The sequence below is a fragment of the Chiroxiphia lanceolata genome, chromosome 16, assembly GCF_009829145.1.
Source record: "Chiroxiphia lanceolata isolate bChiLan1 chromosome 16, bChiLan1.pri, whole genome shotgun sequence".
In the NCBI taxonomy this organism is placed as follows: domain Eukaryota; kingdom Metazoa; phylum Chordata; class Aves; order Passeriformes; family Pipridae; genus Chiroxiphia; species Chiroxiphia lanceolata.
In genome coordinates, this window is record NC_045652.1 from 9,512,853 (window position 1) to 9,537,579 (window position 24,727).

Sequence of the window (24,727 nt, forward strand, 5' to 3'; positions counted from 1 at the left end):
ATTCCCAGGCCTTGGTGAGACGAGAGAGTCCAAGATGGAGTGAGCCAGCAGAGGGGAATTCAGACTGTGGCTACTTCTCAGGGTGGGAACAGTCTGGCCTTAATCAGCAAACTCTCCTTTGAGAGTTGCTTTACATCAAGTTCTTTCATCTTCCTGAGATAGAAAAACGCTCTCAAGCTTCATGCAAAATTCCACTCATGATCTGTTTCAGCCCACACTCCTTGAATCCTAGTCCTCTTTTTCTGTTATTTTAGGCCCAGCTTTCATGCTAGAAAGCATCCTGTTTGTGTCTAGTACTGTGCATAATTAATACAGGCAGAACAAGTTCTAATGCAAAGTATATTTCAGATCATAAGCATTACAGAGTTGATGGACCTTCACAATTTTTAATACATTTTTCTCATTGGGACATTTTGGTGGTTTTTCCTCAATGACTCACTAGTGGCCCTATCAGTGTTACACAATAGAAACAAACACTGACTTCCAAACCCAGCAATATTTGATGCTAGGAGTAGATAAAACTCATTTAGAAATCTTAAAAAAAACCACCAAAAACTCACAAACCCTCAAATGTGTCAAGAACAGGAATTTAGGATAAGCTGCAAATAAAATTCAGAATATGATTAAAAAGTTCATCTGGAGAGAAACCCATGCAAAATTCTTGGAAGTGAGGTGTCTTTATGTTTAGGGTTCTGGACTATTCTAATGGAACAAGCTTTCTATGCATACAAGAAAGCACCATTCATAAAAGAGGCTTGACTTGCTAAGCTTCAGCTTTGATGTTCCCCAAAGCCATATAAAATACCTGCATGTAAATTTTTTTTGGACTAAATGAAAGGTACAAGCACTTTTGAAACCCTTGAGACAACCAGCAAACAGGATTTTCTATAAAAATGTTTTTCCAGCTGAGACAAATATGAGATGTGTGACAGCATAAACATTTTAAGAAACAATCCATGGCTAAAACCCGTCTGCCAGACAGAGGAAGTCAAAGAGTTTGCCTTAGGGGTTTAAGAATACCAGATTATTCAAGTACTGATGAATAAAAAAAAAAAAAAATAGGGAAAAAAAGACATGATGATGGGCTGAGACTTTCCTGCATGGAAACTATTAGGCAATGCTTCTTAAAAAATAAAAACTCTTTGGTTGTCTAGATTTGAAACAAAAGTATTCTTTAATACAATGGCTGGGTATGGATGACAGTGATTCTATCAACAAGGTATTATCTCAGGAATGTAATGCTTGCACCATTTTTCTAAAAATGTGAGAGCATCTCAGTGAGCAAGTTGTAAAACAAACCAAATAATTCTAGATCACAAAACAGTGCACAACAGCTGTATTCTTTAAGATGTATCTATATTCTTTGAGATATATCTATATCCTTTAAGATAGACCTATATTCTTCAAGAATGTATTACTAAGACTGCACAGATGTTCATATTTTTATTAACTGTTCTTCTTAAGGGCAGCTATAAAATCCTTCTCACCAAGTCTAAGAGAAGTCACAATAAGCCAGACTTGCAAATTAGTGCTGTCTTGCCTGAACACATGGAATGGGAATACCTGCAGGCAGGGTGACCACCTCCCTAAAAACAATTTCCAAGATTCTTCCTTCCAACAGTAAGGACATGTGTCTGATACTGATGTCCAGTCTGATGACACAACAGCAGTTACTTTATTTCTTTCTGCATTAAGAAAATTCAGAATTGTATTTCTTGTATTTGAATACAATGCTACATCCTCATAGCTCATGATTTTGATTAGAAATAAAAAGCTTATGAAATCTATCACAATAAGATGGAATTTTGTATCATTGAAACATTTACGTTACTGAAGGAGGAAATTTGCCACAGTAACATTAAGCTTATTTCTTTTTACAAGTACACTGAAGGTGAAGAATGAAGATTTTTTTTCAGAATTTACATTAACCAATAAAAAGCAATGGAGAAAAAAGGGAATCCACTGTTGCTGAGGAGAGAACGTAATAAGCAACAGAGCTTTCCTACTCTTGAATTGATTATGGGGGGAAAAAAAGAAAAAAAAAAGAGTGGATAAAGATTTATATTTTCACTCACTACTCTTGGAGTCTGGTTCAAATTGAAATCCATACAAATGGCTTAATATTTAATGAGCCTTATAGACCACAAAAATGTGATGTAAGGGATTCAGTTGTCTTCACTGACTCTCTGTGTAGGGACAAATGTCACAACAGATGTGCTCCTGAACCTTTAAAATGAAAAATGACAAGATAAATTACCACTGAGTGGAAACTAAATCAAAACAGTTACTAAACTATCCAGAGAGGGACAAAAAAATATAAAAAGACAAAGTGTATCACCTGCAAATTCAGCAAGTAACCACATTTATCATTAAGGAGTCAACCCTGCCAACAGCAGTTTTTGGAGAAAGCCCAATTCCCCCTAAAAATAATTTCAACAGACCAGCTATTAGACTATTATTTACATGAATGACAGACTATGAAGTTCTTCCAACACAGAAGGTTAGACTTGTGGATATAAAACTGGCAAAACATACTGGTGGTAAAAATAGAGCTGTGACTACAGAAGGGGCTGCAAGAAAGAAAAAAAAAGATCAGGCAATCTTTAGAAAACTGTTGATTGAAACTCTTATTAATTATAGGGAAAAAATTAAAATTAATATGTATTCCAAAACAGAAGAATGAACAAAGTTCCAGAAAACAAAGCAGATGCGAGAGAATTACTCACGTGAGAAGGAAATAGTTTATTGGAGTTTGTCTTAAAATTTGCTGAGATTGTAACCTGCATTGCTTCCTGGCATCTTTGCTGGTAAGAAACTACCTCTTATATTTAAGGACAGTGGTGTCATAACTGTTGAATTACCAAGCACTGGGGAGGAGGAGTCCTGCTATGGTAGAACTGCTACAGCTATGACGTGGAACTAGGGCTGTAACTACTTGATTTTGCACAGTTTCAAAAAATCTATTCCTGACCTAGTTAGGTTTATAGGCAGACATGAGTTTTACTTTAAACACAGGAAAATGAGACAACAAGGTAAGAGGTTTGATCTTAAAAGTTTCTATGACATCTCACCTGAAGGTTGAAGAGCTTTGTCCGGGAAGCACCTTGTACACAGAACTAAGAGTTTTAGGCTTAGAACACTTGGAGGATCAGGCCCATGCAAAAGTAAGTCTATTTATAAGATACACAGTACGAATGAAAATGTTTTAAGGAATATCTGCCATCATTTCAGAGACATACAACCTTGAAGAGAACATTATAATTTCAACACTCTTTTGTACTATGTATCATTAATACATCATCCCACTAAAACGGGGCTGGAAAGAACAGATTCTCCTTGAGAGGGTATTGAATGACATATATTTCAGAGTTACAATAGAGTAAGTACATATTCAGTAAGGCAAAATACTGAAAATTTAACTGTTTGTTCAAGTTAATAATGAAGTTATAATAAAGAACATTTTCCTTATCTCATGGGTTTGGAATTGGCAGACATGAGCTGGAATTGGATTTCACCAGGAAGTTTCTATAAAACATCACCACTGATCACTCGTAACCAGGACAGACATTTTTCCTATCTTGCTTCCATCACAAAATAATTTTAATCTTTGCTATGAATTTGGAGAACTTTAAAACTAGTATTGCTTCCATGAAGTCAACAGGAATTTTGCACTGAATGGGTGGGAAGATGACTGTTCTCCACACTTCCCTCTCCTCTGCTACTAGAATTAGTGATGAAGCTATTTTTTATTTTGCACTAGAATTTTCCTTGTAGCAAAAGTATAAGGAGGGAGGGAGGGAGGGAGGGAAGGAGGAGGGAAGGAAGGAAGGAAAAAATGACACTGACAAAGAGAAACAAGAAAATAAAGGAATATATTCTATATAAAGGTGTAAACCAACACAAATTAAATGCAAGCAATCTGTGATCAATTATAAAATTAGAATTTTTTAAATGAACCAGATTCCCCACTAATGTAAATTAACAATTTGCTCAGTGTACAAAAATATTCAAAGCCAGTCAGTTCATCTACATTCACACTTATTTTACATCATCCTGTAGTTGCACTTTATAGACACACATTTAATAATAAATCTCTTACCAAGGTGATGCTGGTTTTATGTAATCATATCCTTTTTATAACTTACTAAACTTATAACGATATTTAATTTAAAATAGGAAAGTCAGAGGAGTATTTTAAAGTTTCGTGATGCTTATGATTTTTAGGCGAGGTAAAACAGTTTATCACTGGAGCAGCTGTCAGAGCCAGACCTCCGCTCTCAGCACAATGGGCTGTAATAACCACCTATTAGCAGTGGTGTCAAGAGGTGAGTGTTCCTGACACCGCTTCCTCGACGGTGCTCTGTCCCATGCCAGCCTCCAAAAGGAAAATGAAAACCCCGATATTTTCCTGTTGGCTGACCCTTTCCTCCCACAGCTTCCTTTCTGAATAAAATTTTGACACAAACGGTTTAAAAAAAAAAAAAATAAGAGGCGGTGCCAAGGAAGGAAGGAAGGAAGGAAGGAAGAGTGTCTGTGCCAGTACACTTTTGCTTACCTTTACAGACTTTGGAGGCTGCTGATATCCTGACTCCCATGGTAGGTAACTCACTGAAGATCTTTACTGAAGACTTTAAATATCCCACAGACACTTTGGCTCCTAGGGCAGTAAGGAGAGTCCTTTCTGTTATCCACAATGCTCACCAAGGCAAACCCCTGCACCGCACGTGGGGCACAGTCCCACTGACATGCAAGGCTCTCCATGGCCCCTGTGGCAGGGGAAGCACCCAAGGTCCCTCCAGCACAGGACCCAAGAACAGGGAACAAGCAACAATCAGCAAAAAAAGCCCAGAAACATGAGATGTGTGAGGCTCTTTTTCAGAGACTTCAACCCACCTTGTCTCCCCTCACTATGCTGCTTCAGGCCAACTCAGCCCTCACCTTCCACTCACCTCCCGCTCTCCCCCAAAAAGCCAGGCGGGTGCCCGCAGGCATTTTCTGGCTCCCGCAGACCCCAAAACACGACCCCAATGGGTCCCCAACGGCAGCCCCACAGCCCCGGGTCCCCCCGCTCCCGACCGCCCCGGCGACCCCCAAGAGCCCGCGGGGAAGCCGCTTCAGGGGCCTGGGCGCTGCCAGGCCGCGCTGCGGGGCTCGCCGGGGAGGGAACACCGCACAGGGAGGCGGGCGGGAGGCTGGGCCGGGGCGCTGGGGTGGGGGGTAACACAGCTCGGCGGTGGCCGCGACCCTGCGGTGGAGCGGAGAAGGCGGCGGTGGGGCTGGGCCGGGCCGGCTCCCCCTCCGCCCTCCGCCGTCACATGAGAGGGGCGGGCGGCTGGGCCGAGGCGGCGGCGGCTGCCGGGACTGAGGCAGGGCTGGGCGGGGAGGGACGGGGCAGAGCAGCGCGGCGGCGGAGCGCGGCGGCGGAGGAAAAGGAGAAGGAGGAGAAAAAGAAAGCGAAGGAGAAAGAGGAAGAGAAAAGAGGAGGAGGAAGAGGAGCGGGAGTGGCCGCGAGGCGCCGAGCGTGCGGAACGAGCCCCGGGCCTCGCTGATCGGCGGCGGAGCGCCCTGCCCGCGGTCCCAACATGGACGAAGAGGGCGGCGGAGGCGGCGGCGGTGAGTGCGGGGCTCTTGCGGGCGGTTCGCGGCCCCTCGCCGGGCGGCACAGGAAGGTGCCCCGCTCCCGGAGACCCTGACAGCGGCTGCGGCCGCGGCCCCTCCCGCTGGGGCTGACCCGTCCTGCCCGGCGCCCCCCGAGCGGAGCCGCTGCATCGGCCGGGCCACAATGGGGGCTCTGTGCCCCGCACCCGGCGGGGGCGCGGCGGGTCCGGGACCCGCTGCCCTGCCCTGCCCCGCCACCCCCGGCAGTGCCCTGACAGCCCCGCGCCCTTTGCCTGCGGCTGCCCGTCCGCTGGGAGAGGGGAAGGGGGGAAATACAAAAAGCCAAAAGTACGTGTCTGGCCAGTGTACGAGCAGCGAAAAGAGTAATTAAGCCCTGCGAGGGCTCTGTTTGTGTGTGTCATCTTAATGGAGGCTCGGTGATAATCACCGGGTGGTTCAGCCAGTTTAAAAGAGGTGAACTGTTTCCAGCGGCAGCGGCGTTAACCTTGCCAAGATACTACTTTTAGAAAATCCGGACTCGCATGTTGGGGAAGCTTTTATTTGTAATTTTTATCTTATTGGAGACCGGCTTGCGCGCTGTCCCAGTTTAAGGCGCTGCAGACGTGCCACACGCTTCCCTCCTTTAATTTATAATGGGTTCTGTGAGTGCGTGTGTAAAGCTGCTGCCTGAAATAACCAGTTCTTGTGTATCATCAGCGATAATGGTGGCTGAGCAGGAGCTGATCCTGCCCTGGGGCACAGGGATCGACTGCATGGCCTGCCCTATATTCACCGTGTCTGTGGCTGTCTGTGTAGTGGTGGTACAGCATGAAGTGATGAGGGTTTATCTTAAATAAAATGCTAAACAGGCTGCCTTTGAATGCATTGGCTGATCTCTAAATAGCTAAAGTAAGGGCTAAACCTCGTGTGATTATTAGTTGCAGGGTACTTGCTAATTCCAAATATAATTACCCAGAACTCGGAAATCAAGTGGGTGTGGTGTTTGTTTTGACAACTTGAAAAAATAATGCTATGGTGAATCAGAAAAATAATTCTTCAAGCCGTCGTTTGGAAGTGTGGCCATTTCTCAGCAGGCATTTCTGCTTGTTTTGTCAGTGGTAGATTTAAATCTTGAAAAAAAAATCTGAAAAAGTAAAACAGAAGACAAAACAAGCCAGTCCTGAAAAGTTATTGTTCAAAGCGCTTGAACACTGTAATTGTAAAGAACAGAAAGCTTGTTTAACTCAAAATATGTTATTTTCTCAGGATTATGGACTTGCATCTGTAGTTAAGGAAAATGAAAATGCTTGTTACTGGCACTAACCCTATGTGATACAGTACTTAATCACGTACAAGATGTAAATTAGAAAGTGGACACATTGCTGAATCAATCTTTCATAAGGTGTTAAGCTTTTTAGAGTTGGATTTTCAGAGGAGGAAAAATACTCAGGACCTTGAGAGGAGTCGGTCTGTATTTAGCCGAAGGCTGCTTCTAGAGGTGAAGTCAGATTTGTACCTAGCATGCAAGTGAAACTATTATTTATAACTTCCTACCACTTTAATAAACATGTTGCTTTTTTGGGTCAAATTACAGTATAGTTTATGTTCCTGCTTACTTGGCTTCACTGTAAAACAGTTGCAGACTAGTAAGACTGGACATTTTTTTTTGCAATTGGTGTATTTGATGTTTTACACTGACTTCTTGTGAGTACTGCGCTTTTTTTTGAATAGAGATCCAGTCTCACTTTTCCTTATGGATTGCTGTCAGTTTGGAACATCAGGATCAGTTAGGTCATTTCCAGCTAATGCATTAATATTTTGAATTGCAAGTTGTTTTGTTTGGTTTTTTTTTTCCTTTTTTTTCCTTTCTTTAATAATAGCGTCGGAAAGTGTGGCTTTGACAGCCACTTTTATAACCCTTTATTACTGCTGGGTAGTGAGGCTTGTGATACCTCAGCAATGAGACTCCCTTGGGAGTCTGACCAGGGCAATCCAGTGTTTTGAACCTCAGCAGAACATTCTAAATCCTCACAAAATTAACATTGTTGAGTGGGAAACGCTTAGAGATAAGCATATTGCTGTGTACAGGTACTTTAGGAAGTATGTAAAATTATTTGAGGACTGCACAGAGTCACCCTAATTAGAGACTCGAACTAGATAAGCATGTAAATATCTAGGACATTAAACTGTGATTCAGGAGGTAAGCTGCTATTCCCAGTTCAGCTCTGCCTGTTGCCCTGCTCTTCAGTTTAATTTGCATCCGATGCTTCAGTTCCCTTATTTGTCAAATGGGGTCAGTTGTTTTACCACCTCTGATAAAAGCTGTGAATGAAAACAGAGCTGTGTAACATTAGAATTTATTATTTTAGAAGCACTTGATGGAACAGAAATGTTAATTAAGGGAATTGTTCACAACTCCTCTTTCTCTTTTGTATGTGGAGCCCTAAACAGGGCCATGTATTTATATTATACAATCCACTTACGCACAAGCCTCCCATTGATTCCAGCAGAGGCTCTGTGCATGGATTATTGATGTGATATGATCCGAGTCAGTTGGTGTTTGGCTCAACTTTCTTTTGTGTTCTGATTAAAATATCTCTGTGGTTCACTTAATCCAGGAAATTTCTCCTCCTCCCCCTCCTCACTTGCTTTAAAACCACATCTTGTGTGATTTGACCGAGGCTTTTCTTGCGGGCTCACAGTGAGGTGGTGGTGGTACCAGTGACCCACAGTCCTCACGGTCAATAGTGCTGTTGGCAGCCTGTGGAAGGTCAAAATGCTGGAGGCCCAGGATAGTACTTCTGTTTGTTTTCTGAATTTGATTCTAGTCATGCAGCAGCTTTCTTGTCCCCCAAATTCAATCCCGTGCTGTTCCTCTTGGAAAAGACTGCGGGATTGGGTACTTACCAACTTCTGTATGTTTGTTTTAAGCTGCCTCTACAAAGGGCTCTAAACAGACATGCCAGAAGGTTAAAATCCTGCTTCTACTTGACAAATAGACCAAATTACAGCACTAATTAGGGCATTGAGGTTTCCCTATGTTCCCCAAACTCTGTGCTTTGTTTCTGAATGTCGAAGCTTTTCTGGGACAGAGCAGCTCAGTTGCCAAACTCTGTTGGTTGCTGGCTGTTCTTGCCAGTGCTGGTGCCAGGTAACACGTTGGGTCTGTTGTGTGGACAGAATGTAGACACCCGTTCAGGAGACAGAGAGACCAGATCGTCTCACAGAGGACTCGGGAGAGCGGGTTTGCTGCCAAACCAGATTTAGCAGGGTCACTTCTGTTCTGCTGCAGGGCAGAGATTACCTATTTATAGGTAAAAGTTGTTAAATGTAACAAACACTCCAGATTTTTCTTAGAAAAAATGTCTTTAAGTTGATGACATATATATATATTTATACTTTAGACATGAACAGCCCCATCTTTTCACATTGTAATATCTTCCAAAGGAATACATTAAAGATAGCAGAGGCCATGTGGCCTCCTCATGGTTATAGACATTTGCTTTGCATTTAAGACTAATTCTCCATGTTTTCTTCTTTTATGAGTTTCTTTTATTATAAACAAATGTGTTTTAACACAGAAGAACGTTAAATATGTTTCAATCCCTACTCATCAAAGTGGATAACTTGTACCAGTAGTTTTAAATAAAAGTTGTCCCAAAAGTCCTTTAGAGGAGGGTTTGTTGTTTTAAATAGTGCTGTAGGGAAATGCCAAGAATATAAAAATGCACCTGGGTGTTAAAGTAACCACTTGACTTGGTGGTTCCATACAGAGATGGAACACAAAAAACTAAATGACATAAATAGACTTTTACCAGCTAGCAGAGCTTCATACTAAGTCTCTTTTTGCTAAATAAATATTTCTTCATGCTAAACTAATCTCATATTTGTATGGCTTCCCTGTCAGGTCAGTAGGCTCCTCATTTTTAGCCCCAAACCATTTAATCTGTTACCACTGCAGAAAAAAAGTGTCATAATAAAATATTAATAATTATACTGTAAATATTAGTTATTTTTGGTGGTATCAGAAAATGGGCTTGTTAATTGCAGTAACACATTAAGTTTTTCTCAGCCTAATGTTCGATATTTTTAGCTCTGACTTGGAAGAAGACATGAAATTTTTGCAGATAGAATTTCCAGAAGTCTTTGGTTGGCAAACTCGATGGATTGTTATATAATGGTGTTTGGTAACGTGCTCAGCAATGTAAGCACACCGTGGATTTAGGGGAGCAGTGTGCCCGTAACAGCATCTGTCTGTACTGGTACAGCTGGGAAAGAAAGCTGTAGGATTTACTTACAGGAACAGAGTGTATTTTGCAGAACAATGTCTGGGAGTTGTAGTAATAGCCTCGTGAAAGTGGGTTCCCCATGGGCCACTGTTACCAAATGGATATTGCAATCTTTTAATATCACTGCAGCTGTAAGAGCTTTCACCAGTGGAAGGGCTGCAGAAGGTGAGGCAACACACTGTTTTTCAAGATATAATCTACAGCTCACATGAAATTTCTCAATCTCATCAAATTTATTGCTTCCCTTTCTTTTTTTTTATGGGACTTTGAACAATTTCTCAAGGAAAATTGAAAAAAACCCCTGGCTTTCCTCCAGTTTCTTCTTTTTACAAGGGTGTGTAGTGTTAGGATGAGGGGTAACGGCGTTAAACTGAAAGAGGGTATTTTAGATTAGCTTTTAGGAAGGCATTCTTCACTATGAGGGTGGTGAGACACTGGCCCAGATTTCATTTCCCAGAGAAGCTGTGGATGTCCCATCACTGGGAGCATTCGAGGCCAGGTTGGACGGGGCTTGGAGCGACCTGGGCTAGTGGAAGGTGTCCCTACCCATGGCAAGGGGTTGGAACGAGATGAGCTCTTAGGTCCCTTCCAACCCAGACCTTTCTCTGATTCTATGATTGTACTTGCCATCTTTTTGTCTGATAAGTCTCTGCTTTCCTCTTGTAACAAAAAGGTTTTAAAAGCTTTCAAGTGTTTTACTTAAACTGTAGCTCTCTCTCACCTGCTGCTATCTTTTGCTCCCTTCTTTTCCCTTCCCAATACAAACATGCTTTAGTCTGGTTCTTCTTATATACCATCTTTGGCCCCAAGATCAAAATTTAAACTACCTCTGCATCTCTTTTCCTGTTGAAAGGCATTGAATGAGCTGTTGGCAGGCAGTGTCTGAAGAGTATCTCCTCCAGGTTCACCCTAGGTCCTCTCCACACTTGTCCTGACCCCTTGTACTCGGTACATTCCCTTCCTCCTCTTTGTCCTGCCAGCTGCCACTAGTACTGTTTACTATACTTTTCTTTTTGAAATCTTGCTTTTTTTTTTTGGCTTCTTTGTATGTTCTCTCCTCCCCCTCACGTCTTGTTATTTGCTTTTTCACTCGGAAGATGATGTTTCTACTTCCAACTTTGTTTTGTGAAGGTTTGCAGGACTCTGTGCTTGGTTTGACACTCTCTTCCGTTCTGCATCTTGTTTCTGGAAAATCAAATTTTGCAAATAAAAATGGAACTATCGTATTTAAAAGGATGACTCACAGCAAATACTCTGTGCTCTGGATCCAGTGCCATCTGTCCCAGCTAAAATGTTGGCTTGTTTGACATCTTAAGATTGCATAATTGTCATCTTAAGCCTAATGAGTCTAAAACAGAGCTCTTAATGTTGTTTCCACCCACTTGCTCTCTTTGAGGTCTGTGGACACACGCTGACATCCCGAGTGGTTATTGACAAGTAAACAGCGAGACTTTGTAATTTATTGTTTCTTAAAAAATAGTCTGTAGAGAAGTTGTAATAAATATGGCAGCGAAAGGGCCATGCAAAAGTATCTAAATGCTTTATTGTCTCAAAGATGTGAAATAAGTTATGTTCTCCTATGCAATATCAATTTTCCTGTTTAAATGCACAAATAGGTTTAATCCGGTTGTGGGATTTTCTGTGTGAAGATGTGTGACATTTTCTGTAGACTTCTGCATGGGCCTACCCAGCCTGTGGGTTAGTGTTTTGTGATGATTGACTGGGTCTGTATAGATTCTTTTTCTTCCTTTTTAAAGTCAAGTGGTAGTTAATGATGTCTTCTTCACTTTGTCTCCCTGTAGTACCTAAGCACGTATGAAAGGATTGCACCGATTTCAGTGAAGAGTTTGGATATAATGACCGTGTTCTTCATTCACAGAGGATAAAAATAAGTCCTTAGCAGCTGGTTTATTAGGAAAACCTGTCAACATACAGAACTGTGAGACAGGGATGCCAGGGGAGTGGAGAACACGTCATGTTTTACTCAAGTTCTACAGAAGTGAAAGAGAAATGGTGGGAACAGATGTAATGTTGGCATTTGTGACTTCTTCACTGGGCATTCTTTTAAGGCAATATGTTGTACAGGAAAGGTATATGAATTAGGTAGTAAAAGTCTATTTATTTATGCCATTTGTATAACTTTTAACATCTATCAAATTGTTTTAAATTGCATATGACTTCCTTCTTTTAATTTCAACAATTTCATGGGAAAACTTAGTATTGCAAATCTTTTGGACAGCATTATTTCCTTTTAGTGGGATAGACACACAAAATCCACTAGAAAACCATGTGTTTTGTGGTCCTTTGAGATTTGCCTGAAGAAGGAAATGGCTTGACCTATTTGGTTGCTATGAAGTAAAAACATTCTTGTTCTCTCTCTCCTTTTTTTTTTTGGTGAACATCTGTGTCACATTTATTTCATTACTTTCTGAGGTTCTTTAAGCACATTATTTGGTAATATAAAGTTTTATTTAAGGAAAATAAAGTGGTGTGTAGCTGCTTCCACAATTTCATTCAAGTTCTGATATTTGCTTATACACAGGTATAAGTGGGTTTCCAGTGAAAGTTGACGTGTTGAAAGGCAAACATTTTGTAGTATTTCCTGGGAAGAAAGTGTTTGAAAATTCTGTAGGATCTCATGGAGTTAACAGGAAGTGTTGCGTGCTGGAAACTTGTGAAATCTAAATCAAGATCTCATCTAGGATTTGGAGTACTGAAGATCTTTGATCTAATTTTTCAACAGGTTGGGCTTCTTAGCGTGGTTTTACTAATTAGCCTCATTTTCAGCTGTTTATTCTAAAATGAAGTAGTTACCTTATGCCAAGTGTATGGAAGAACTGAAGCTGATACTGTTATTTAGCAATCCAAAGGAAATTGTCCCAACAAGGACAGAGTTTGCTGATTCTACTAATAACTCTTCTGAATTCCACAAGAAAATTCTTCAATGAGAATCGAAGATCAGTCCATTTGCGAGAGTTGAATCTGAATTCAGGTCTGGCTTTTGCTGTCTTGTCCAAGGGCTCAGTTGGATTTTGAGGAGCTGCTGCTGTTCTTTGCAGATCCAGGTCCTTAACACAGAAGGAGAAACCAGTGCTGATTTTTAGACAAAATACGTTGAATTTCTTACCAAAACAGAAAAGCTGTGTGAAAAGGATGGAACACAAGTCTGCTGACTCTGGGGGTATGGAAGAGGCTAATGATAAACGTGGGAATTCAGGAATTCATTTTAGTGGCTCTTCTATCCAGCTCCCAGTTCTCACAGAGCTTGTAGGAATATTTACTCCTCAGTCAAATGAGATTGAAATCGAGCGCTGCACAAGGTGCACGTTGGCAGAAGGAGTTGATGGGTAGGAAAAGAAATGTGTCCAGTCTCTCTTGTGCTCGCTCTCGTTCTCACACACACATGTGCACAAAAAAAGACTGAGAAATTAGCATATTCAAGTAAGGGAACTGCCTCATCTGTTTTCTCTAAGGGAACTGTGAGATGTAATCACTTAATGAGTCACCTCTACATTTTTATACAACCACCTCATTAATACGCCGTGTATTAATTAATTAACTTCTAGAATGGAGACTTTTTAAAATTTTTGTTTTTAATATCTGATTTATACTGGAGAATACCATTCATGCTGTTTTCTTGTTGAATTCCAAGTATTCAGGAGTCTTATTTGCTGTTACATTTTTGCTTTCGTGTACTGTAGATATTATGTTCCTTAATAAGGTCCTTGTTTAGCTCACAAGCAGTGTTGTCTGGAGGGTCAAATTCTGACATAAACAGATCCCATTGCCTTACTACAAGAGAGGGGGAATTGTCAAAAGGGACATTTGTAGTTGCATTGGCTATTATAAAATAAGGAATTATGGTTGCTTGAAGCAGTATTTCAGTATATTCAGGAGTCAGATTCCAAATACTCTTTTTTTTTGTTTCTTACTCATGGAAGTTTGGACTAATGAACTTCCTGCCCCGTCCTTCTGTTGCACCAAGGAGGAATTTTCCCACCAGGCTGTGTACTGCGGCTACAGCTCTGACCACTTGCAAATGCAATTTTTGAATTTGTAAAGCTGCTGCATGTTTTTGTCTCAGTGTCTTGCAACTGGTCAGCCAGGGGATGTGGAGGAAAGTTTTCACAGGAAGCTGAGGTTAAACCATAGTGGTTGTGCGAAGAGATTGTGGCTCTGTCAAGGAGGAATTCCATTCCTTGGGAGGAACTTTCCAAGTTAAATGCATTCTCTGACCACTGAACTCCTAATGTATACAGGGCAGGGGCTTGGTCTTTCTTGAGAAGACCAGAAGGACTTGACCCCTCTCTTGTACATGTCCAGTGCTCCACTGGTTCCAGTTGCCCACTCAGGAGCTGCTGTGTGCAAACTGTGTGCACTGATGGTCCATTATAACAGATCTGTGAATTGATCTCTGGAATTCATTGTGTGGGGTAGGTGAATGTGCATCTCTGTATTGTTTTGTGGTTCTCTCTTTTTCTTATTTGTGGATCTATTTTTTAATTTATTTTTTTATTTTCTTTTAACTGAAAGGGTTCTGCTTGGACCCACCCCAAACAAGCCCTTAATATTTCAGGAGTACACCTTCAAGAGCCTCTATCAGGCTGAAGTAATCCTTGGTTTAGTCTTGTATTTTGTAACCCCAGTATATACTAATAGGGGAAAACTCATTTTGCATGTAGTATCTGTCATGTAAATGCCTGAATGGGTAGTCCATATTATGTGTTTATAGACTTGGAAGTAACTGTTTTATTTTATAGAACTTTATTACAATTTAACTTGCTCTTCTGCAAGTCAGTCTTGACCTACTGTACACTTTTAGTTATTAAAATTATCGTATCATGTAGTCCCAGCATTTTAAAACATCATCCAGCATTCATCTGGGGACAAGGAGAATATGTGTGCTTATTTTCCCACCATCTCTTATCATTTGTGGTGCTATTCCTGAATTGCAGTTTGTGTAGAAACGTATTTCCTCAGTGGAAGTTGAAACTGGTAGCCAAGGTTAGTCAGAGTTTAGGGAAGTGGCTGTTGTGTCTATGAAAACATTTACAGTCACAGAAGGGAGAGATTAAAAGGTTTCAGGTATGGGGCTGGTTTATTTGTGTAGGTGTTGCTGGTTAATTCTGTAAGCTGGGAATCTCAGGCTGGGTCCTAAGCCTGTCTTGTGTGTATTATGTGAGGTCAACCTTTGTGGGCAGCTGGTGACATTTCAGTTGGCTGTACATGTTTTAGCAAGGACAGATAAATAGAGCATATGGAGTTGATTATTTTTTTGGCTATAGGAAGTGGATTTTTGTGCATTAAATATAGTAACTTTCTTATTTCAAGTATCTGAGAGGAAGCTTCCCCCCACCCAGTGATTTCCAAAAAAAAAAATCAGAACACATGTAACTTTCTTCACTCTCATTTTGTGCAATGTAAGCTAGAAAGACTGCAATGTTTAGTCTTGGTCTTGTACCAATAAATGACATAGTATCACATGAATGTTCTAAAAGATTAGGTGATATTTTATAAGAGCAAACATAAAAAGAAGACTAGTAGAAGTCCTTCTGCTGTGAATTCGCTGATATTCAAATTATAGAGAGTATGTGTTATTGTTCTTATTTTACTGGAAACTTATTTATTTTGCTTTTGTGTCTTCTACCTGTGTAGTAAGCCTGAATAAAACCCCATGTGTTATGAAGGGGAAAGGTTGGGTGAAATTGGTAATCCAAATTAAATACAAATAATACTCTCAAGTTTATGGAGCCCGTGGGTGGGTGGACTTGGCAGATCTATCCATTGTGGTATGTTAGACTTGAAAGAGCATATGGAGATGATTATTTTCTGGCATTTTGTAGTAAAGGTTTTCGAAGAAGGAAGTTTTTAAATTTTTTTTTTTCTTTTTGAAAAGAGGTGAAAAATAGGAAGACTAACATCAGTTTGCATTGAGCAGTAAAGTAGTTTGTTGTAGTAGCATATGGAAAAACAATTTATTCAAAGGTAAGCTGCTAAAAGAAGTTCTCCTACTGTTTTGCTATTGGCTCTCTTGTTTTCTGAAGGCAGCCAAAGATCCTGTGCAGCTGGGACTAATACAGGATCCAGCTGTAACTTTTTTTATTGTTGTTCAGATGTCCGGTGATGGTCAGATCTAAGTTATTGTGTGGAAATTCAGTAAAGGAAAAGGGTAGGGTGGGAAAAAAAGTGACTCTCCATAAAAATATTCCAGTAAAAGCAACAGGAACTAGGAGTATCCATTTCAGAACTCTGCCATAAATCCCATCCTGAAACACTTAAACGCCTTCAGATTTTGCTGTAGACTTTAAGTCATCTAAGAGTTTTGGGTTTATTTTTTAAACAGCAATGAAGTTGGCTGGTTGGAGTGGGAAGGTGGCTGTTCTTTGAAATGATTTAATGGAAGAAAATACTGTTTTCTCATTCATAGTACAAGGTTTTAGTTAAAACAAAATTCTTTACTCTTTAAAGCATGGGCACGATATGTAATGCTACAGCGTGGAATATATAAAACAGGTTGGATTTTACTAATTTCACTTATGCTATGAAGAGGAGGGGAGAAGCCTAATATTTTTCTGTAGAATTTGGTTTACCTTTGATATATCCAGTGCTTCCAACTCCGTAGACGATGCCTTGGATTGAGACTAAATGAAATAAGTGAGCAGTACAGCAGGTGTATGGAATGGCAAGAATACTTGATGGTGATCAAAATAACAAATTCTTTTTTCTTTCAAAATGGTTTTGGTTTTTCCCCTTGATAAAAGGTCATATTTCTTAAGTTTCTTTATAACTGTAGCAAATCATCCTGTTTTTTAGTTACTTGAGACTAGAGATGCCAGTGTTGGAATGTTCTGTCCTTTAGGTATCTTCCTTTCCAAATCTTCATTCCAAACTTTACTTGGCTGATGGAGTCCATCAAATAGCTCTCTGAATTTCAGAGTTCTTTTACTGTTATTTCAAGTCTTTAGTTTTGAATGTCATTACACAATCAGTTTGTAATTACACCAGTCTAATTTAATAAGTTTAATAACAATAGTATACAAATTAAAAGTCCTGATTGACTGGAAGAGCTGGCTTAAAATACTGTAAGTTATTTTCTTTACTACTGACAGTGACATGAATTTTAAAACATAACTACTGTCTCAGACATAATCCTGGACAGTACATTCTCTTCCATGTGCCTTAATTGGTTGTTATATTAATTTTTATTGGAGGAAAAGTGAAAAAGAAAGGCTAAAGATTTGTGGTCAGTCTGTTGGCCGTGGCACAGCCTGGCACTTTGCCCCCCAGTGCTAGAACAGAACAGCAACAACAACTTCTTTTCCTTCCTGAGCTAGAAGGAGCTGATCTGTGATTTCAAAGTGGAAGTGAAATGTAGACCAACACTGTACTGTGAGGACAAAACACTTCTAACACAAACAATTTCAGTGCAAAAACATCTATGATATCCACATAGCGATGTAAGAAATCATTTTTGAAGTTCTTGAGCATGGGCACCAGTACCAGTAGTAAGTAAGGATGAGGATTTTGTTTTGGTGGCAGGACTGATGCTGCCTAAGGATGAGTGACAAGAACAGTTGATACTGGTTTGTTTTTTTTTTTTTCTAATTGGCATGTTTCTTTTTCTGTTTAATTAAACAAATGATGACATTTATATTGCTCTATTACTGTATTGGGTGATGTATATTGTGTGCCTCTGCTTGAGCTTTAGTCAGATTGTTTCCTCTCCCAAGCACCTTTGTATCTTATCTTCTTCTAAATATAATATTTTAAATGAATACCAGGCAAATAATTGGCTTTCCCTATTTTTTTGTTATTGCAGTGATTAAATAACCAGAACTACATTGTATTTACCCTTGTTTTGTAAGAATGGTAGTCGAAGTTCTTTTCTCCCAGTTTTTAAAGGCTGTGGTATTTATTGGAATTGGGAAGAGCCTAAAGGAATCTCTTTCAGTTAATTGTTTTCTGGAAGTGCAGGTCAACTTCCAGTGCATTTTGCAGAGTTGGTTGTGTGTAGAGTCTGTAACGTTGAAGACCATTAAAATTCAGCAACTCGAATGAGCAGCTTTGCTTACAGGTTTGCTTTAAGATGGTTTGCCTGTATTCAGGATATATTAGGAGGAAAATTAAGAAAATATCTGTGGCTTGAGAATAAAAGTCTGCCAATGACACTGAAGAAAGTAGGATCACGTCTTGCATGTTGGAGAGAGAGAGAGAACACTGCATTGCCACTCTTACTGCGTTGTGTTTTTCTGTGGAGCTCACATGGACTTAGGAGATGATTTTCTAATGTGATGGGAGAACATCAAAAGGTCCTTCTCACATTTGAGAAATAATAGTACAACAATTCTAGCAAAGTTTTGGCTTTTCACTACCTCATTTTACATTTTTGAAGAAAGGGTTTCCTGCTGAACAAACACATGTTAGCCTGATAGCATTTTCCTGTATTTGAATTGTGAACAGTCAAATGACTCAAAAAAATTTATGTTAAAGCAGATACAGGGTTTTAGCATAGAATATGTGCATACAATAAATCTATTCAGCTAATCAGTCTGCTTCCTTTCACTCCCACCCCCTTGCAGCTGGAAGTTCATCAGCTTCTGCTGCTATATCTGGCTTCCTCTTGAGACTTTCTGGGGTAGAGTTAACAGTGGTGGCAGGCATTAATGAACAATGTCCTGATTATGTTCTGTGGGTCTGTATAAGTTGTCATTTTCCATTGCTGCTATTTCTTATGGAAAATATGTCATCAATGTAGTGTGAGCACATAATGCCTGCCGTGCAAAGTTACATGCTGCAGGATTTGGTGAAAGCATGTACATCACCATTAAATCAGTATGAGGTATTTTTAGATTTCATTAGTGACCAATTTGGCATTTAAAATGGAAAATTTATGATAAGGTTTTATTTTCATAAGTTCTTAGCTAGGATAATGCAGGATGTCTAGACTTCCATTGATAGTTTGTAATTAATTATGCTTTGAGATTCTTTGGCAGATGACAAGACTTTTTTTGAGGTACAACCGTGGAAGAATTCAGGGAAAAGAAAAATGAGATGCTTCCATTTGTAAAGTTCACGATAGAATACTAGCAGTCAGATCTAATGGAATCTAACAACCTGATTAAAAACTTCTGTAGCAGTGATTTTTGTTGACCTTTTTTCTGTAAAGGGTCACAATGTAATTTTCAGAACCAGCTGCTGGACATTTGGAGATACTGGTTAAACATCTGCAGGGTCAGTTGGGTTTGGCACTCCTGTGTTCTGGTTGAGCTTCAAATGCTTCCAGCAAAATTTCAAGGTCCACTTTATTAAGACATTGGAAAGATTGTAGCACAGATACTGTGATTGAAGAGTTTTTTAGAACTCTTGTATAATTTTGAAGTGGACTCCAGACTGCAGCCTGTCTGGATGTACTAGACGTAGGCTGTCAGGCTTAGATGATTATTGGTGACAAAAATCTATGCTTAATAGGGCCACCACTTTTATTGCCAACAGCTTTTCTCAGTGGTCAGGAAACACTTAAAGTGATAAGGAGTTTACTTGTGAATGGCCTTCTCCAGGTGTTCTGCACTCACTGCTGTGTTGTCCATGTTTGTGACACACAGAGGAATTTCTGAACTGCATTAGTAGGTTTTTCCACTCTTTGTCACGTGAGCTGTGTCAGCAGAGCTGCAGACAAACTTGCTACAGACTCCTAACAGGAGTTACAACTTGGTGTTTCTGGTTGCCTAAGGCAATTTTAGGATAATTGCAAGTATGTTAATATGAGTCAGATTTTTTTCAGTCCTGTACAAAGTTTGTCCTTGTATAGTGAAGGCAGGTGGGACACAGCTCTGAGGAGGCACTGCCTCTTTGGAAAGGTGTTTGGCAGAGGTTCCATCTAAGACATTGTCGATGAAGCTGGTGTCTGCAGGTGAAGAAATCACAGTTTCCTGTAGGTTTTACTCATTTAGGAAGTGATAGCTTTTACTGTTACCTTTTTTGTCATTTTGAGGGGTAGCAGAGCTAAAACATTGGGTCCTACTCAATTGTTTCCCAGTCAACAGAAATGTTCCCTATTCAAACATGGCAGGATGAAGTGGAAATCAGAGAAAGAACGTTTATTAATAGGAGCAGTGGGAGCTGGTGGATTTAAAAAGAGATTGAGGGTTGAATGACAGTTGCTTACATTTTCAGGAAAAATGCTGAATTTTATATGCTATAAGTCAGAAACACTGAGAGTAATAAAACTAAATTACTTAGATCTTTGAAGTTGTATGGATATGATTTTTTTTTTGTGAAGTACTTAGCTGAGAAAAATGATTAAATTATTTGAAAATAAAATACAAAAGATTATGTGTTCAGATTATTTTTCACTGATCTCTGGAAGGAATGCAGTGATTTTGCCAGTAAGGGGCAGAGAAAACAGCTTAGAAAGGCCAATGTAATATTTTAGCAGATTTGGTTGAAACACTGAGGGCAAGTTTAAATGAAAGAATGTCTTTATTCAAATGAGTTTTTGATCAGAATGCCAGAAGGTCTGCTTGGAGTATGAAAAATCTTTCTTTTTATACTATATAACTTATGTCTGTGCTGACAAGGATTCCAGCAGATGCTGAATGTGCTCTGTTTTGGCAGTATGGAGAACCAGATTTGGTATGGACTGTTGATGGTCTTGTGCCAAGCAAAGAATGAGAGACCAGGGGTTTGACCCTACGGTAAGTGGATCCGTCCAGCAGACTTCTTATCAGTGGACCAGATAAAAAGCTCCTTTATATCTGGATTAGGAACCTGTCAGGCTAATTGTTTCATGGTGTAGTGGCAACCAGCAATTCACAAAAGCTAAGTATACTCTTTTCTGACAATCTGAAAATGGTTTGCAGTCTTAAACTAAGCCTTCACTAACAAATCTATGAGTAAATTCCTGACTCTCTTAGTGCCCTTTCAGACTACAGGGCATGTGGCCAATGGGCCTGTTGATGTAATAGGAAGAAACTGGAGCAGTTCAAGCCTAAGATAGCCAAGAAGCAAAATACTTAGAGTGTGTTTCTCTCCAAGTGCTGCAGCTCAGTGGTGTCCATAGCAGGTACCAGGGTTACTTTTTTGGAGGAGACTGCAGGAATGTCGAAGACTTACACAACATGAGGGATCACATTGTGTTGTGCATCCTGGAATCAGTCTTGTTTTGGGAGAATTGCTGCCTGAGCAGTTACTTGATAGATGAGCAGTTCCTGTGTGGCACTCTGAGCTGCCTTTGGAGACATTCTTCAGGGAAGGAAAATTGCTTTCAAATCCAGCAGTTGCTCTACCTCCTTCAGTGTGCAACTGATCTTGGAAAATGAATAAATAGAAAGCTTCTGCAATAAATGCTGTTCTGAAATCTAACTCCAGAGCTATGTCAGGCAGGGATGGGGGAAGGAGAAAAAATGAACTTTGCCTTGCTTTTTCTGAAAATTGGATTGTGTGCTTTAGAAACAGCCGGCAATCCTAAGTCACGGCTCGTGCTCCCCACTAACAGAGCAGAGCCCTTGCTGCCAAGAGTAGATGTTGCTGGAAATTTGTGACAGAAAGACTGTCTGAGCCCCAACTGCTTTGCTGGAAACACAGTAGGTCTGATGAGCTGTGCCTGTATACTGAGCAGGATTCGGGGGTATCTGGCAGCCGACAGCAGGGTCTGGGCTCCAGGACCCCCCTGCAGCTGCTCAGTGACATTCCTGTCAATTTTCCATGCTGCTACTCAAAATGGATCTGACAGGAATGTCTGCTACTACTCTGGTGTGTTTGCTTTTCAAGTCTATTTTCCAAGGTCTATCCTAGGAAAATATGTAGGTGCATGCCAGCCAACCATTTCCTCTTCCCAGTAATTGGGGGGGATGTGGGAAACAGCCGTTTTGTAAGGGTAAAGCTGAAACACAGTGTTGCAACTTATTATTTTTTCCTTCTTATACCATTTCAAAAGCCGAAGGAATCAGTGTTCTTTTTTGCCTCCTCCTCACCCAGGGTTTGATGAATTGGTCTCTGCTTTCAGAAGGAGTTGTCACATCCTTGATCCGAGATGCTTGGATGCTGCAGCTGAAAGAAGTTTAGATTGGCAGCAGGACATCTGTGGTTAGTCCAGTTGTTTACAGGGACTTCTGGGAATTGTGTGCCAGTGGGAGATGGAGTGTCCTTGCTTTGCTTTTCATCCTCACATACTCCTTGGGATTGTGAGGAGAAAGAGTCCTGTGTCCTGTCAGTAGTTTAAGCTTTGCCTCATACTCGGCAGAGTTGTCAGGAATCATCCCAAACTCTCTGAAGTGAACACAGAGCCAAATCATGGTTGGTGGCACCAGTAGTTCAACCACCCAGCTTCCCAGTCCGTAGGGGCTTCCACTTGTTTGACCTGTTTTCCATCAGCAGTCAGTGCAGGTCACTCTCCCATGCTGGTCAGCTGAGAAGTTGTTTAAAGCTGAAGTGTTTTTTAATTCCTGTCAGTATTGCCTGTATGTTTGGCTCAATTAGAAGTGAACTGCACTGTCACAAAAATTGGTCTTGGGACCATCCAGCCCCTTTCCGTCCAGTTCTTTGGATGATTCTGTGTAGTAATGCACTGTGCTTTTATTGGGCAAAATCATAAATGCCCCAAGTTAAAAGGTGCATCCTGCTCTTATTGTGTGGCTTAAAAGATCTTACTCTTGGAGAGCTATTGCACCTGCATGTTTAAATTTCAGAATTTTCTCTTCTTGCTGCAGGCAAGCAAAATCCACTGCTCTTTTGCTGCCATTTCATTGTGCTGCAGTGAATGAAGGGTTTCAATTAGAGACATGATATCTCTAATGTGCCACTCAGCTGGCATGGGGATCTGTTCCTTTCACCTCCTAGGCAGTGTTGAGGGGGCACCCTGATTTTCTTCCCAAAACTCCCACTGAAAATGTGGCTGTTGTTCTGCATTGCAAGGGGATCTGTTAAATGCTCTCAGCTGTTGTCCATGGCCTCTCCTGGCGTTATTGTGGGATCATTCTCTTCCTTGAGGGTTCTAACATTTTTTGTGACCTGGATCTTGCCATGAAATTGTACAAAAGAAATTCAGAATCTGTAGACTTTCACTCTATAAAGACTAAATTTGGGTCAATGCATACTGTAATGTAGTATACTATAAGCAAAGGCTTTCAAATGCAAACATCAGAGAAAATGTATTTGATTTCAGCTCTAGCACTACATAAGCTCCCTATTTGTTTCTCCAGTTTTGCACATATGGATGCTCCACAGAGAGAAGATTATTACTGAGCTCTCCCAAAATCATTTATCTGTGAGACTCTGCCTTGCAGCATACCTATCGAGGGGGGGGAAAAATAATTTGTTTCTGTTTGACAGTGTTTTGTTGATCTGATACAGTGTAAAGGAAAAGCTAGAGGCCTCTTATTTTTGGAAGGATGATACCTGTATTTATACTGATGGTATTACTACACAAAGCTGATTCTGATCACCCTTCCCTGTTATTTGCTGTGCAGAAGAAAAAATCAAATGCAGTCATTTTGTTAAAAAGCTGAAAGCAGAGTAAGAAAATTTTAAGGCAATATAAATGCCCCACTGTGCCTACATGAGCAGGACAAGGCAAGACTGTACATTTTTACTTACAGTGCTTGGCACTGCACTGCACTGCATTTGTCCCACATTACTTGCATATTACTGTTTTCTGTGTTGAAAGAGGACTGTGATGTTGGGATGTGATAGTGTGGCAGTGTGTAGCTGTAACACTGAAATCAGAATGGTGATTCACCAGAATTCCTGAATAGTAACTGGTAACTGATGCTGATGAAGGCACATGTTATATTGGATAGTATTTCCTCTATCTGTGCTAATCTGTTCGTAGCCCTTTCCAAAACACTACAGTGTGGCCAACAGCTCCCTTTTTAATTTCCACATTAGCTAGCATAAAATTTTTCTGCACTTCTTAAATATGCATGGCCATGCATATTTTAACACTTTATATTATTAATGCAAGTATTAATGTATTTGGGTAAGAGACTTAGAACGTTAAGTTAAACTGAGCTTTCTTTTCATATTCAGTAATTTGTATTTACATATTTTAGAAAGGAAAGTTGGCCTAGAAGCATCTTCTGAATCTTGAAGCAAGAGTAGAGCGACTTCAAAGGAAAAATACTTCTGAAAGGAAATCCATGCTTATCTATTTTTAATATCAGGTTGAACTACTTTTAGGATGTAGAGAATACAGCCTGTACGGGTGGGGTTTTGGGGCTGAGCTCAGCTGGTTTTAGGGCTGGCTGATGTCGGGGGGTTGCTGTCCCCTGTACCTCCCTGCTGCCAGGGGTTTCTGCTGTGCCTGTTGCGTTGTCTTGGGCAATTCTGGGGTCCCTTGGTGCAACCATTTGTCCTGCTAAACTGGGGCAAAAACTAACCCAGAAAAAACACAATCCAGGCATAAAGTAGCAAAGCAATGCAAGAACATACAGGACCTGATACCAACCATTACCTGTGTAATATTGCTCAGAGCTTGACCCTGTGTGGTTTTTCTTCTTTCTCCCCAGGTGATGCTCCTTTATTTGTTTAAAAGTGGTCCTTTTATTTAGTTGTTGCAAAACACTTGGTTTCCTAACGGAAATACATAAAATGGTGAAATAAAACACATTATTGAAGTAAAAGAGGCAAATATAAGGAAGGACCCTTAGTCCTTCCTGTTCATGAAAACAACAGAGCATTGACAGTAAAAAAGAAATACTCATTAACTGAAACACACCCTGCTTTCTAATGGCCAGTATCTGTGGCAGTGGCCTAATTAGGAGCTAAAAGCAAGGGAGGTGCCTCTGGAGTTTCTGTGGGTATATCTGTGTGCAAGGTGAAACATGGAAGTTGCTGTGAAGCAC

General features: G+C 40.4%; 1 protein-coding gene and 2 long non-coding RNA genes across 4 annotated transcripts in view; 1 reads left to right on the forward strand and 2 right to left on the reverse strand.

Moving 5' to 3' along the window:
- Positions 1–3,852: 3,852 nt before the first annotated feature.
- On the reverse strand, positions 3,853–4,932 carry LOC116794868. Its single transcript, XR_004359903.1, has 2 exons — positions 4,556–4,932; positions 3,853–4,375 (listed from the first exon to the last, which is right to left on the reverse strand). It is a non-coding gene; the product is annotated as an uncharacterized LOC116794868 (long non-coding RNA).
- Positions 4,933–5,430: 498 nt separating this feature from the next.
- CYTH3 (cytohesin 3) overlaps positions 5,431–24,727 on the forward strand; it is a 50,388-nt gene continuing 31,091 nt past the window's right edge. For both annotated transcript variants that reach the window (XM_032704032.1, XM_032704033.1), the window contains exon 1: positions 5,431–5,613. In XM_032704032.1, coding sequence (XP_032559923.1) covers positions 5,583–5,613 — 31 coding nt within the window. In that variant the 5' untranslated portion in view covers positions 5,431–5,582. The remainder of the gene's footprint in view (positions 5,614–24,727) is intronic.
- Positions 12,513–24,713, reverse strand: LOC116794869. The gene is made up of 3 exons (XR_004359904.1): positions 24,591–24,713; positions 24,337–24,455; positions 12,513–12,955 (listed from the first exon to the last, which is right to left on the reverse strand). It is a non-coding gene; the product is annotated as an uncharacterized LOC116794869 (long non-coding RNA).